The 16,333-nt window shown below is 42.8% G+C and overlaps 2 protein-coding genes across 5 annotated transcripts in view; one reads left to right on the top strand and one right to left on the bottom strand.

The window, feature by feature from the left end:
• The window catches only part of IDUA (alpha-L-iduronidase), a 256,317-nt gene that overhangs the window by 15,108 nt on the left and 224,876 nt on the right, over window positions 1-16,333 (top strand). For both annotated transcript variants that reach the window (XM_077476102.1, XM_077476101.1), the window contains exon 2: window positions 3,462-3,602. In XM_077476102.1, coding sequence (XP_077332228.1) covers window positions 3,462-3,602 — 141 coding nt within the window. The remainder of the gene's footprint in view (window positions 1-3,461; window positions 3,603-16,333) is intronic.
• SLC26A1 (solute carrier family 26 member 1) overlaps window positions 8,407-16,333 on the bottom strand; it is a 96,711-nt gene continuing 88,784 nt past the window's right edge. For all 3 annotated transcript variants that reach the window (XM_077476099.1, XM_077476100.1, XM_077476097.1), the window contains one exon: window positions 8,407-13,614. In XM_077476099.1, coding sequence (XP_077332225.1) covers window positions 12,091-13,614 — 1,524 coding nt within the window. In that variant the 3' untranslated portion in view covers window positions 8,407-12,090. The remainder of the gene's footprint in view (window positions 13,615-16,333) is intronic.

The following is a 16,333-nucleotide window of genomic DNA, read 5'->3' as shown; positions in this document are numbered from 1 at the left end:
AAGTTAAGGGTACGTCTGCGCTGCTTTTCTTCAGGGGTCAACGAGGGCCGGAGTAACCCGAGCTGCATTGGTTCCGGAGCTTCCTGAGCGGGGGCAGAAGAGGTAGAAGAGAACTGACCAGCAGAACTGGGAACCTTGGGGAGCACCCAGGTGGGACGGAAGAGGCTGGAGGACCTCTCCGACCGGCGTTCCCTTAACCGGCGGTCAATCTGAATGGAGAGGTTGACTAACTCGTCCAGGGTTTGTGGTATTCCTACCCGTGCCAACTCATCCTTAAGGGGGTCAGAAAGTCCCATCCGGAATTGGTGACGCAAGGCGGCGTCATTCCAATCCGTGTCGGAGCTCCAACGGCGAAACTCCACTGCATAGTCCTCGGCCGCTCTGCGACCTTGTTGGAGAGAGTGTAGTGCGGCTTCTGCAGTCGCAGTCAACTGAGGGTCCTCATAGAGCTGAGACATGGCCAAGAAGAAGTTGTCAAGGCTATCCAGGGTTCCAGATTTCTGCTCCAATAAACGATGGGCCCAGGTTTGAGGCTCGCCGGACAACAGGGATATCACAAAGCCCACCTTGGTTGCCTCTAGAGAGAATGTCCGGGGCTGCAGTGCGAAGTACAATTCGCAGGAGTTGCGAAACGCACGATACTTGGTGCGATCGCCAGAAAACCTCTCGGTTGTAGGTACCCTTGGCTCTGGAGGAAGCATCACTACGGAGGGTGCAGATGAAAGACCGGTGGGGGAGGTTCCTTGAGGGTTAGATGAGGAGGACAAGGCTTGGACTTGCTCCTCCAACCTTGAGTAGCCATCCTGGAGACTCTTCACGGCTTGGGTCAGACCGGCCAAATGTCTGCATAACTCATCCATAGGGGAGGCCCCCTGCCCGGACTCAGTCATGGCTGCCTGATACTGTCAGGCTGGCACTTACCGAACTGATGAGTCCGCTTGGGCAGAGGGTGGTCTCCCGTACGTGTCCGACTTACAACCCCTGATAGAGCAGACAGGTGGCTGAGAGTGCGGAGTGGTAAGAGAGCCTGTGATATGGCTCCAGGAGCAGGAACTTGCAGGAAGCTTCTGGCAGCAGGTGTGTAGATAGGACACAGGCAACTGGGTACAGAACAGGAGCAGAGCAGGCAAGTCCGGGTGCAGGCAGGGTACGGGAACAGGCGGGCAGCAGAGGCACAGAAGGAGCAGGCAAAAGAGAGGTCAAACAGGCGGAGGTCAGATGCAGGCAGAGGTCAGCGGTGTCAAGGGAAAGCCGGGTCGTCAGGAGGTAAGCAAACAGGAACACGGGATACGAACAACGGGACAGGAACCGAGAAGCTGTTGATCAGGCAGCACCTGGGAGATGTCAGTGGCAGACCTAAATAGGCCGTTTGGCGCCAAGCACCGCGCACGGGCGCGCGCGCCCGCACGCCCCCGAACGCCGGCAGACACACCAGCGGTACCCGAAGCGCCCACCACAGCGCGCTGACGCGCACCAGCGCCAGCAGGGGCACGCGAGGGCACACACTGACGCGCACCAGCGCCCACAGGAGCGCGCAACACCGCACGCACAGGAACACGCACCCCAGCACGCACCGCAGGACATCGGCGCGCACCAACACGGGCAGCACCGCGACCATCCAGGTAACGACCCTGACAACAGCAGATATACATGTAAAACATATGTAGGGAGATTTGTTTCATCTCTGTGTATCATCTGAGGCTGGGGGAGACACCACCAGCAGATCCACCGGAAGAAAGACTTCTCCTCTAGAGACAAAGAGCCCCAGTTGCTGGCCAATGCATATGAAAAATTAAGATGAACGGAAAAACTCTGGACAGCCACACTCCGAAGAAAGTTTCTTGTGCCTTTTATTGAAAACTTTGGATCACACTGTACAAGCCACAGCAAAGCGATACAGGAAAACTGACGCATTTCACACTATAATAAGTGCTTACTCATGAGCTATGAGTAAGCACTTTCACCACGCTGAGGATCCTCTCCCTGGACAGCCATCCTGGCTCTGTATCCTAGTGGTCCCTGGTCTCACTGGCATCAGCTATCCCCAAAGAGGAAGAATAAATGGTTGCACACCAGAGCCAAGAGGATACTTGCTGAATAAAGTCTTTATTGTCGTATATCAGACAATCATGCAGGATTACAGTTGATGCGTTTCACACGAAAGTACTGTGCTTGTTCACAACATTATACTGTTCTCCGCACAGGCTACTTAAAGGTATGTATCCAATTGGAATCACACCTGACACACACCTGAGCAAAGAGAACAGCCAATAAGAAAAAAAAACTGACATATACATTTAAAAACATTTCTTGAATGCTAAATAGAAAAATATGCACAAAATATACCTAAACAAAGGATAAACCTATAAAATCAAAATCATAAACACTTGAAATAAAGAGGAGAACAGTTTAATGTTGTGAATAAGCACAGTACTTTTGTGTGAAACACGTCAATTGTAATCCTGCATGATTGTCTGACATACGACAATAAAGACTTTATTCAGCAAGTATCCCCTTGGCTCTGGTGTGCAACCATATCTTCTTCCTCTTTATATTACGGACAGTGGTGAGCCGGGGTCTGCACCTGGAGCTGGATACACCTGAACCTTGTCTGAAGTGGTATGTGTGCTTCTTGTTTGGTATCAGCTATCCCCACACTGATTCCATGCTTTACAAGCTCTTCCTGGATCACCGTACCATACATCTTACAGACATTTACTGCAACACACTCGGATTGCCCTGGATTAGTCATCTCCAGCCTTAGTCTGTCTCCCATTCCATGTGAATGCTATTGTTTATAAAAACTGATTTTTAATAAACTGTGTTACACTATGCCTGCTTGGTGCCTCTGTCCTTCCCCTCTTCTTTTGATCCTCTTTTTCACTTCATGACATGTAATAGTTCTTGGTAAATGAGCAGAGAGAGAAGATTGTTCATGGTCTCCTATCCAAAGATGAGAATCGGTAGTGCTACATCAGAGTTTCCCAAACTCCAGGTCGGGGGTCCAGATGTGGCCCTCTTCTTGCCTTTATCCAGCCCTTGGAGCACTATTCCTCCCACTGATATGAGGCACTATTCTATCACCTGACACCAACAATGGGGCACTATTTCTCCCACTGACACCAACACAATACAATTCCTGCCAATGATACCAACAAGGCACTATTCCTCCCCCTAATACCAATTGTGGTGATGTTTACTACCACTGATGCCAGGAAAATGTCCACTCCTGCCACAGTCCGGTCCCCATAAAGTCTGAAGGATAATAAACTGACCCTTTGTTTTGAGAGTTTGGAGACCCCTGGGCTACATAGACTTTTTGAGATCACAGTTCAACAGATATTTTATGCACTTAAAAAAGATACAACAATGGTATCTTTATCATTCCAAAATTAAGCAAATAAGAGGCCATTATTTTGGTTTACTTACAATTAAAGATATGTAATTGTGCTTTTTTCCAGCCCTCCTTTACCACATAATAATTCAGAAACCTATTTTTTGGGAAAAGACCAAAGACTGAACTTGGCATATATATCTTCAGTCCCTCATGGTGGCATCAAGCAAGTCCGAATGCACTGGTTACTGGATCTAATTACGTTTAAGTAAGTGTATACGTTTATAGGTGTATGCGTTTTTTTATTTTTTTTTGGTCTGGTACACATTTGTCTTAATCATACAGTATACAAAAATGCATATGTTGGTATGCTTTGCTCACTGTTATTCCAAAAAGCTAGAAAAAGCTAATATATTATTGGACTGTAAGTATACAAATAGGTAAACCAGGTAAATTTATTGATAAACCTTAAAAAATACACTTGGGGGGGGGGGGGATATATCAAAACTGGAGCAGCCAGAATCTGGAGCAGCTGTGCATGGCAGCCATTTATCTTCTATCTTTTATTTTTAAAGGTTAACCTCTTCCCACCTGCGCTATAGCCCAAAGACAGCTACAGTGTCACTCTCAAGTTCTGGGAGGGCATCCATGAATGTCCTTTCAAAACCATGCCCTCTGGGGCTTGCATGGGCGTGCTCTGTGACCGCTGTGCTCTTTCAACACAGCTAATCACAGATCTCAGTAAAGGGCCACTCACGGCAGACCCTTTACCATGTGCTCTGCTGTGTCCAATCACAGCTGGTCACATTAAACAGACTTGTCAGTTGTTGGCAGTCCTTTCCTCACACGCTGTCTCTGTGTAAAGAAAAGGAGGGTCGGTAACTGGCAAGGCTGACAGAGCACGATCTTTACATTGATAATTAGGGCACTGATCATCAGTGCAGCCCCATCACAGCCAGATCAGTGCCTCCTCATCAGTACCTCCTCATCAGTGCCCACCTCATCCGTGCCCATCAGTGGATCCTCCTCAGCACACATTTGCAAAATTGTATAATAGAAACTAAGAAAAATGTTTTCTTTTTCAACATTTCTGGTCTTTTTTTTTTTTTCCGGCTTGTTTAGCAACATATAAAAAAACCTAGTGGTGATTAAATACCATCAAAAGAAAGCTCTGTCTGTCTCAAAAAAATTATACAAATTTAATTTGGGTATAGTGTTGTATGACCATGCATTTGTCATTCAAAATACGACAGCGCTGAAAGCTGAAAATTGGCCTGGGGAGGAAGGGGGGTAAGTGCCCAAAATTGAAGTGGTTAAAGTAGGGCCAAATAACAATAAAATGCTCTGGTCATGATAGGGTGTGAAATATTCCCGGATGTCAAGTGGCTGAACTGAATCTGGATTTTTAGTTTATTAAACTGTCTGCACAGAGCTGTTTCCCCTTTGAATACTGACAATACATACATGGGTAAACGAGATTGCAGAAGCCATGGATTTTTACAAGCAGCTGGCAATGTACAACTATTCACTTGTATGGGCAGTAAAACGTGGCACAGCGGCTCCCTGGGAGCAGGAAAGTACCAGGAATTGTACACTACAAGACTAAGTGCAAACATATCTGTGTACATAAGGTCTTAATGCTATGCAGTGTTCCTAGAGCAACACCTCAGCAATTCCTATTTCAGTACATTGCTTATACCTTAAGCTGGATACACACTATACAATTTTCTTTAGATTTTTTCCTTTAGATTTACCAAAACTATATAATATGAGGTCAAACCTTAAGAGTTTAAATTTGTATGCAAACAGGCAGGAATTGTACTACATGGTTTTAGTAAAGCTAAAGGAAATCAGACAACAAAAGTTGTATAGTTTGTATGGGGTCTTACTGTAAAGTTCTTGCAAAGCTAAAAAAAAATCTTGGGATGTTTTTATTTATTTTTTTAGACCCACATTTGAGAGAGACATGCTCAGTAATCAAAATGACATCCGAAAAGTGATAATTTTAGTTACATGTGGACTCCAACATTGAGGTTACATGCCTTAATTCTTTGTTTCCTACTTCCCTTTTTATACTTTCCCCTCACATAGTTGGTAAAGTTGAAAAAAGACACCAGTCCATCCAATTCAGCCTGTGTGGATGTGTTTGTTAATACCATTTCCAACATCCCTGTATATTGCATTCGCTAAGATGCCCATCTAACAGTTGTTTGAAATTTTTGATGAAAATCAAAAGTCCTCATGAACACTACCAACTGTGGAAGGGAGTTCCACATCCTTACCACACTGACAATGAAGAACCCTTTAGTCAGTCTAAGGTTAAACCACTTCTCAGCCAACTATTAAGCGACCTGAGTCTTAATAGTTTCCTCCCTTCTGAGGCTGCATCTGACCTTTCGCTTTGAGTTTATTTTGACGTAGATCCTATTGAATTGCAGGCAAAGTAAAGCAAATTAATGTGTTTGATTATTTCATTGCAAAAAGCAGTGTTCAGAATCAACGCCCGTCAGGGCTGGACTGGGACAAAAATTTGGCCCTGGACTTCATCCAGACCGGCCCACTCCAATTTTGCAAACGCGCACAAAAACAGTATGCTGCGCACTTGCACGAGAGTGACGTCATCACGGCCCGGCTAGACACATAGCAGGAGTATGCAAACTCAGAAGCCGACAGCACACTGCTGGTGATCTTTTATTTTCCAGCCCCCCCCCCCACCCCCTGGTGTCCCCCTGTCACCTGCCCGAAGTCTGGCTCTGCATTATATATTTTAAAATAAACAACTAATGCGCACACCTATTTTTGATCAACCGCAGTAATGAGAAGCTGCCAACATCAAACAGGTTTAAGCCCCTTTCACACGGGACGGATCAGTAATGATCCGCCCCGTGATGATCCGCTCGCTCAGCGGGGATCGCTCCGTTGTCCCCGCTGAGCCGGCTGCGGACAGGGCGGTCTCCGCACACTGTGCGGGGACCGCCCTGTCAGCTCTCCGCTCTCCTCTATGGGGATCGGATGAGCACGGACCGTCTGTCCGTGTTCATCCGATCCGCTCTGCAGACGGATAGAAAAATAGGATTTTCCTCCGTCTGCAGAATCGGACTGTTGCGGAGGCGGATGAAATCGGGTGTCTGCGGATGTTCATCCGCAGACACCCGCTATCCCATAGGGATGAATGTATGCCCGTATTTCATCTGCAAATGGATGGATGAAATACGGACATATCATCTGCATGTGTGAAAGGGGCCTAACACAAACCCACAGATAAATTGAATATATAGCAAAGGATGTGATGCTAACCAAAATAACATAAAAAAAATCCATTTGGTGCAAATAATGATTCAAATAATACAAAAAATCCAACATAGCTAAAAGTACATCAAACGTGTCAATTAATATTGAAATGTGCATAAAAAAAAATTTCAGCAAAAAATTTGTATATAAACGATGCTTATAATTAAAACCATTTTATCCAAACTATGTCCTTGGTATTAAAGTGCAAAAAGAGTACAAAAAAAGGGGGGTTTTTAATTATAAGCATTTTTATATATGATTTTTTTGCTGAAAATATTTTTATGCACATTTTAATATTAATTGACAGTTTTGGTGAACTTTTAGCTATGTTGGATTTTGCATATTATTTTAACCATTATTTTCACCAAATGGATGTTTTATGTTATTTTATTTAGCACCACATCCTTTGCTATATATATATATATATATATATATATATATATATATATATATATATGTGTATATATATATATATATAATATATACACACATGCACAGCATATATATATATATATATATATATATATATATATATATATATATATATATATATATCCAGCCATGTGCTATATACAGTATTCAATGGGCCGGCCGGTTACCTGGATGGGTTCCTGCAGCACCGCCATCCTCCAGGCTCCCTCGTCTGCTCCAGGGACTTCTCTGCCTGTCCGCTGCTCTCATGGCGGCCCCCGGCTCATTTAAACTCACAGCGTCCGTTACCACGGGGGCCGCCGGAGATGGCCGAGTTTTGTTCGCTGTCGGAGAGGAGCAGGGCGGGGGAAGCCGAGCGGTGGCGGAGGTGGCCGAAGATGTGTTATGAGAGCGCCGAGTGGGGGCGGAAAGAGCCGAAGTGCGCCGCGCTGTGCTCAGAAGTACAGCGGTGCTCAAATGAATGGCTGTGTGAGTAGCGCAGCCATTCATTTGGCTAGGCTGTCACTGAAACCGGCCCACTGAGCCATCGGCCCACCAGGAATCTCCCGGTAGTCCCGATGGCCAGTACATGCCTGACGCCCGTCTACACAAGACAGTAGTGTTTTTATTGTTGTATGTGTCCTGCACTAGAGAGATTTCCTGTTCTCACTGGGATAGTAGAGACCCAGACAACAATAAAAACCTGATAAATGTTATTATGCATTCGCTGCATTAAAGTAAAAAATGCTCTACTGCTGGTTCTGCCCACCCCCATGTCTAAACACTTATCTGACTTTTGTCATTGCTCCAGCACCGCTCCCTTCACTTCCTGGTCTCACATTAAACACATAGGCTTGCTAGTGATGTGTGTTGTGTGTTGTCAATGGATGCACACAGCCCAGATCAGGAGCACATGTACACTGGTGCCTCCTTAGCACCTGGCTTGCTAAGGAGGCACAAGGAGGAGGGAGAATCTAACAGCGTTGGTGGGGGACTGCCAGAAGAGGAGATAAGGGACCATTTTGTAAAATATTGTTGAGCAGGTAAGTATAAGCCTCTTTTTTTTTTTTTTTTACTTTAACGAAATGTACCTACTTGTATTTCTGTGTCTTCTCTAGTTTAATCAGAAGCATGTACTTGTTGAAATTCATGTTCTTATGAATTGGATACATTGAAAGGCAGTGGAAGAAAGTTTTGCATGCTATGTTTTTGGAATTGTGACCTACATTCTGCAAGTCAAAATCTAGTTGAAAGTGGCTTTTCACATACAGTATAAAATACATCCAAAATGTACGCAACACTTGCATGCAGTAAAAATGAACTGCATGCCCAAACAAATCTAAGAGGGTCAGCAAATAAATACACATGAGTAAATCTGTGCGTACATTTTATTCACAGTATAAATTAATCTCCTTGTACAAAAATAGATGTACAAAATTCAGTGGTAAATAATTTAAAGAAATCTTTAAAAGAATATCTATGAACTTTTTCTGTATTTAGATACGTTAAACTCAATTCACAAAAGAATAAAGATCTTGTGCCATGTGACTGAAATTTCCTAATTTCATTGGACTCAGATGAAGATAACTGTGACTTTGGGGGGACCTTGTACTGGTAAACAATTGCAGTTGGTAGCGTGACCCAGATATAAAACCTACCAGGATTTAATGAATTACCAGGATACAGGATATTTGCCCTGACCAGAGGTCTGCTTAAAGCAGACCTAAACCCGTTACCTAAAATGTAATGTAAGCTATAGCATGTTGGTGTAATCCCAAAAGTTGTTTTTCAGTCTTTTTAAACCTTAAGATTTGATTCAATTATTACCTGGTAATCTTGCCCTGTAGGTCCTTGTTTGGACACTTCCTGTTATAGTGTGACAACTGCCTCTCCATTGTGCCTCTGCACTTTAAATCTGTACACATCTTGGCTAGATTTATATATTCTTTCAATACTCTTGCAATAATGTATTTCTTATACTTGGGGCACTTTTAAAATGCTATCTGCTGAAAAAAAAGAAACTACAAAATATTGCACTAATTTTATTGCACAGCATCTTTAAAAATATCTCTTTATTTACAGCACTTTAATGACAACTTGTCAGTTACTTTGGGAAGACCATTACATGCCAAAATCTAAATCAACAGAAAGTGCTAGATTTGTTTACTTCTAGTATTTTACATATTGTTGTAACACACCTTTTTGTATAAGTTTAGTGTAACACAATTGGAGAACAACTTTAAAGTAGAACCCCAGCCACATTTGACTTTAATTATGGAAAGAGTGTGAAAGGATAAGGAACATTTTTCATTTTTTTTTCTCCTTGTCCCTGACAGAGGATTTTTCCATTACTTTCTTTCCTATCCTAGTGACCAAGCAAGAAGGAAGTGGACTGTATCAAGTAGCGGCATATACAAAAACCTGAAAGGGGGGTTCCAATCTTTCCCTGCTCTACACATAAAAATGGCTTTAAAGGCTCCCTGTGTCTTTGATGGAGAGATTCTACTCTCTAAATACATAGAAACTAAAAGAGAATCTATTAGTGATATAAATATAAATAAGCTTTACAGGTGAGGTCAGCACAGTGTATGTACAGTGGGGCAAAAAAGTATTTAGTGAGCCACCAATTGTGCAAATTCTCCCACTTAAAAATATGAGAGAGGCCTGTAATTGTCATCATAGGTATATCTCAACTACGAGAGACAAAATGTGGAAACAAATCCAGCCAATCACATTGTCTGTCTGATTTTTGAGAGAATTTATTTGCAAATTATGGTGGAAAATAAGTATTTGGTCACCTACAAACAAGCAAGATTTCTGTCTCTCACAGACCTGTATCTTCTTCTTTAAGAGGCTCCTCTGTCCTCCACTCATTACCTTTATTAATGGCACCTGTTTGAACTTGTTATCAGTATAAAAGACACCTGTCCACAACCTCAAACAGTCACACTTCAAAGAGAAGTGAAGACCAAAAAGCTGTCGAAGGACACCAGAAACAATGCATTAGGCAAGCAGCTTGGTGTGAAGAAATAAACTGTGGGAGCAATAATTAGAAAACGGAAGACATACAAGACCACTGATAATCTCCCTCGATCTGGGGCTCCACGCAAGATCTCACCCTATGGGGTCAAAATGATCACAAGAATGGTGAGAAAAAATCCCAGAACCACACGGGGGACCCCATTGAATGACCTGCAGAGAGCTGGGACCAACGTAACAAAGGCTACCATCAGTAACACACTGCTCCCCCAGGGACTCAGATCCTGCAGTGCCAGATGTGTCCCCCTGCTTAAGCCAGTACATGTCCGGCGCCCGTCTGAGGTTTGCTAAAGAGCATTTGGATGATCCAGAAGAGGATTTGGAGAATGTCATATGGTCAGATGAAACCAAAGAATAACTGTTTGGTAGAAACACAACTCATCGTGTTTGGAGGAGAGAGAATGCTGAGTTGCAACCAAAGAATACCATACCAACTGTGAAGCATGAGGGTGGCAACATCATGCTTTGGGGCCGTTTCTCTGCAAAGGGAACAGGATGACTGATCCATGTACATGAAAGAATGAATGGGGCCATGTATCATGAGATTCTGAGTGCAAACCTCCTCCCATCAGCAAGGGCATTGAAGATGAAACGTGGCTGGGTCTTTCAGCATGACAGTGATCCCAAACATACCACCCGGGCAACGAAGGAGTGGCTTCGTAAGTAGCATTTCAAGGTCCTGGAGTGGCCTAGCCAGTCTCCAGATCTCAACCCCATAGAAAACCTTTGGCGGGAATTGAAAGTCCGTGTTGCCCGGCGACAGCCCCAAAACATCACTGCTCTAGAGCAGATCTGCATGGAGGAATGGGCCAACATACCAGCAACAGTGTGTGATAACCTTGTGAAGACTTACAGAAAATGTTTGACCTCTGTCATTGCCAACAAAGGATATATAACAAAGTATTGAGATGAACTTTTAATATTGAAAAAATACTTATTTTCTACCATAATTTGCAAATAAAATCTTTCCAAATCAGACAATTTGATTGTCTGTCTGGATTTTTTTTCACATGTTGTCTCTCATAGTTGAGGTATACCTATGATGACAGTTACAGGACTCTCTCATCTTTTTAAGTGGGAGAACTTGCACAATTGGTGGCTGACTAAATCCTTTTTTGCCCCACTGTAAATATACCTTCAAAAGATGACTACATACACTTACCTTTACAGTGTCCCCCTTTGCTGAAAAGCCAGTACTTTGCTACTCAGTGCACTCTGGACCAGTCAAATACCTGAGCAGTGAAGCAGAGGCTTAAAAAAAACAGTTGGGAAGATAAGTTTAGCAGGCTTCTTTTCAAAGGTATGTTTTACATTCAAGTGACCCTGTGCTGATAGGTCATTTTTTAAATGAATGGGTTGTATTACATTCATATGACAGGAACACAGTGAGAGCTAGCAGAGACCTAAGTTTTTCCAAGTCCCTCTTTGCCCAAGAAAGGCTCCCTGTGGGGAGCCCCTGCTAATGCATTGTAGAATTAGCCCTTGTACACACGGTCGGAGATTCCGACAACCAAATCCGTCGGATTTTGTCCGTCGGATCTTGTCCGAAACTGTTGCATACACACGGTCGGACAAAGTTGTAGAAAAAAATCCGATCTTTCAGAACGTGATGACGTAATTTCGTTACGATGGGACTACGTTCAGGCTAGTAGCCAATAGCTTTGATGTAGGAATTTGATCTGAGCATGCGTGGCACTTTGTCCGATCGGAATTCTCTACACATGATCGGAGTATGTCCTATCGGACCAGTTTGTCAGAAAATATTTCCAACAAGTTGGAAAATTTGGTCCGACGGATATTCTGATGGAAACAGTCCGATGCATACCACACATAGTTGGATTATCCGACAACACGGTCCGATAGGACACATTCCGACGGATTCTCCGACCGTGTGTACAAGGGCTAAGAGTGTATTTTTTTTTTTTTTGGAGACAGAACTGTTTTGAGCTGTCTCACTGTCAATACTTTTAAGTCAATACTTTGACACCACAGTAGTTAGAAAAAAATTTCAGCATTTAAACAGTGGAGTCTGTTATAGTCAGCTCTTTCTCACTTGCAAACTGAACAGCATCATGCATGCTGTGAAAGAGCATCTTACGAATGTCCTTGTTTTGTTTCCCAAAGTAACTTCCTCTACTAAGGGCATCGATAACAGAAGTGTTGCAGCAAGCCAGTAGAACATCGATCTGTACTTCTTTGTAATCCTTCAGCAATCCCTTTAAGGCATTGAGGCCAGATGTGTCTAAAAAGCTTATTGAGGAGCAATCAAGAATAATTGTTTTCAAGTCACTATTGTGATTTACAAGCTGTATATGAATATCATTGCCGTCGCTGTTATCCATGCTTTTTTCATCTTGTACCTGTTTTCGTTTCTTATGCTTCTTTTCTATTTTCTTTCTTCTGATTATTTCAAGACCAGGATCCATGCCAGCCATTTTGTACACAGACCGGAGAAAGTAGCCTTTGTTTGCATAGTAGAGGGGAGCTTCAAATCTGAATATTTTAATTCTGGGTATGGGTGAAAGATTCTCGTATTTATTTCCATCTTCATAAAAGACAGTATCCTTTATCTGGCTGAGCGTAGCTGTATGTGGTATCTGAGTGCGCACAATGACAGATAACATTGAAAAGATCAACCCTACCATGAGGCCCATTTCTGTACTGATCAGAGCTGAAGCAGCCACGGTGACAATCCAGACAACTCCATCTGTTTTGCTTAGCTTCCATAGAGCTGGTAAATCTCTAAATTTTCTGAGGGCACCACGTAAGCTGACAATTATTATACAGGCCAAGACACACTTTTGTAGTGAGTAAAATAATGGGGCAAAGAAAAGCAAAACCAACAGAACCACAATGGCACTAACAACACTGGAAACTTGTGTTTTGCATCCTGTTGACGTCTTAACAAGTGTCTTAGCAAGAGCCGCACTGGTGGCAAAGCAGTGGAAAAATGATGGGATTATATTGCAGAAGCCAATGGCAAACATCTCCTGGTTAGCTTCCACTGTATACGCATACTTCTTGGCAAACATTTCAGACAGAGATATTGTGAATGCAAAACTAACGACTGCAAGAGGAATAGCATCCACTGCTATTTTGCTCACTAGACTTAAGTCAGGTACTTTTGGTGGTATAAATCCAGTTGGGATTACGCCTGAAACACTTGAGCCATAGAGTTCATTGAGATTGCAGTAGTGTGACACAAGTGTGGCAACTACAATGACAACTAGTTCAGTTGGCAGGGGGATCTTTATTTTGTCTTTGTAACGATCCCCAAGCTCTTTGGCAGCCACTAATGCTGCTATACATATGGCACTTGTGATCACATCACAAACATTAGCATGGTGAATATTTTTAAATATGTTAATCCATGTTGTTACTAACATCCCTATACCTGGGCTGCGTGGGATTTTTATTCCAATGAGATATTTTACTTGTGCTGTTAAAATTGTCAGTGAGGCACCTGTTGCAAATCCATCCAACATAGATTCTGACAAGTATATGGAAAGAAAACCCAGTCGAAATATTCCCATGAGGAGCTGTAAAAATAAAACCAGATGGCTGTTACAAACAAACTTGCTATATCTTAATATATATACCTTTTGATTATATTCTTAGGAAGTGTATCCCTGAGACTCATTTGAAGGGTTACTATAACTGTTTTTGGTCATCTTTAAAATGTGGATTTTTTTTTTTTTTAACTGATATATATATATATTTTTTTCATTATATTTTTAATTTATTTGTGTGATAACTTTGTTTCACAGTAAACATTTATTATGCACATCCATGACACTCTGTTTTCAATGCATTATTGTTGGCAGTATGTGTCCCAGACTAATACAGATGTGCAGTCTCTGCTGGAAGAGGGCGAGGGGGTGTACCCCTCTTTTAAATTATTAGCCCTTGTACACAAGGTTGGACATTGCGACGGAAAATGTCCGATCGGACCGTGTTGTCGGATAATCCGACCATGTGTGGGCTACATCGGACTGTTTCCGTAGGAATATCCGACCGACAAAGTTTTAGAGCTGGGCTATAACATTTTCCGACAACATGATCCGACCGGACTTTTTCCAACCATTTGTATAGAATTCCGATCGGACAAAGTGCCACGCATGCTCAGGTCAAATTCCTAGACCAAAGCTATTGGCTACTAGCCTGAACGTAGTCCCGTCGTAACGAAATAACGTCATCACGTTACGAACAATCGGATTTTCCAACAACTTTGTCCGACCGTGTATATGCAACACTAGTTTTGGACAAAATCCGTCGGACAAAATCTGATGGATTTTGTTGTCGGAATGTCCGACCGTGTGTACAAGGGCTAAAACTTTAATTCTGTAATCTGAGGCAACTAATACTTGCATAGCAGCCTCATCTTGGATGAAGAATAAAACTTGCTCGAAAAACGTAAGCTCTGCCTACAATACTCACATTTAATCCAGAACTTTCCCCCACAGTAATTTTTTGACCACAAGATGTACTAAGTCTTCCAGGTAGAATGACTCCCTGTATTATGGGCCTCTCGCCAGTAGGGGAGCATCAGCATCTTTCATTGACAGTGTACTAATGTAGAGGCTGTCAGCTCTGCTCCCTGTATTATGGGGGTCCACCCACCACTGGGTGAGGGCTGAAGAACAGCAAAATTGACATGGGTGGGGACTCCGGGGGAGAAGAAAAGGTGACTGGGGTGCTTGAAAGTTTAGGATTCAGGATAGTTGGAAGGAGCTTTTTTTTTTTTTTATCCTCAGAAGCCTTTTAAAACCCATTGAATCCTTCAAGCTGAACTCCAGCCTTACCTTCAATCTTACACAGTTATATGGGAGCCTCTCCTGTACTGAAATGTCTTACTCTGATTTCACTATACACTGTGAGTTTATTAAAGTGTGCATTAGCAACTGCAGCAAGTCAGATACAGCCTGCCTAATTTCGTGGCTGTAGGATGTCCAGCAGCATCTAGTACTTTTTTTAACTTAGCCTTAAAGTACACCTCCAGGCTAGAACTAAGCTTAAAACTGCCCCCCTTCTATACTAACTACCCTGTATAATGAAGATGCTTATACTTACCTATTCTCAGAGAGTTCCAGTCCAGTCATATGATCCGGCTACCAGCGGCCGACTTCAGGAGAGAGGTAGAGATAGCAGACCACGGATGCCCCATAAAAAGCCTATGAGTGACATCAGTGCCAAAACATTCCATCCGTTGTCAGCGCTCTCTCCTCTACACTGAAGCAGGTCGCTGGGGAGATCACATGACCAGGCTAGAGAGCTCTGAGAAATCTGTAAGTTTACAGATCTTCCTCCTTCAGGTAGGTACTATAGGACAGTGATGGCGAACCTTGGCATTCCAGATGTTTTGGAACTACATTTCCCATGAGGCTCATGCACTCTGCAGTGTACTTGAGCATCATGGGAAATGTAGTTCCAAAATATCTGGGGTGCTAAGGTTCGCCATCACTGCTATAGGAGTTAGAAAGTGGGTATAATACATTTTTTAAATAGTTTGTTCTAGCGTTTTCGTTTAAGACTTCTAATTAAAGTGGAACTCCACCGAAAAGAGGAACTTTTGCTTTAATGTCTCCTCCCCCAGCTCCTCTTTGACATTTGTCATTCTTTCGGGGGGGGGGGGGGCAGGTACCTTGGTAAGTAGCTCTGAGCAGAAGTTCTAATTTCCCCCTCCCTCCCTGAAGTCTTCTGGGACATGTCACAGGCCCTAAAAGACTGTGGAACCATTTAAAATGCACAGCATGGCTCACACATGTACAGTGGCACCCAGCAGTTAACATGCCGGCACCCAGCAGTTAACATGCCGGCACCGAGGCGTACCATATCACTAATTACATGCAGCACTAAAGAAAGTACTTTATGGTGCTGTTTTGGTGTAGTTATTTTATAATAGGACCTGTTAAAATTCCAATTGTGCTGTGGCCCATGGTTTGGATGTGCACAAATGTCAATAAAGCTAAAAAAAGCTTAAACTTTTTTGTTAAATGTTAAACTATGGATGCAAATGAACTGTTGGGATTTTAGTAGTATTACTAATTCTGTATAATTGTGTAAAATATTATTTCCATTTAGTTATAGAAATATTGTGTATGATCTGTCTTGTTGTTAGGAGTAGCAATTCACTCAATTTACCCTTGCATAAAGTGGCGCTTGCAGCACAGCAGAGAAATGAAACCGGGGCTTGGAGGAAAAGGAACAGTTTCTTGTTTTTCACACTCTTATCCAAACGTTTCATTTATGGCCAAGATG

Source organism: Lithobates pipiens, unplaced genomic scaffold, assembly GCF_037356315.1.
Source record: "Lithobates pipiens isolate NorthernLeopardFrog02 unplaced genomic scaffold, aLitPip1_a1.2 Scaffold_13, whole genome shotgun sequence".
Classification (NCBI taxonomy): Eukaryota; Metazoa; Chordata; class Amphibia; order Anura; family Ranidae; genus Lithobates; species Lithobates pipiens.
This window is presented reverse-complemented; position numbering and strand designations above follow the sequence as displayed.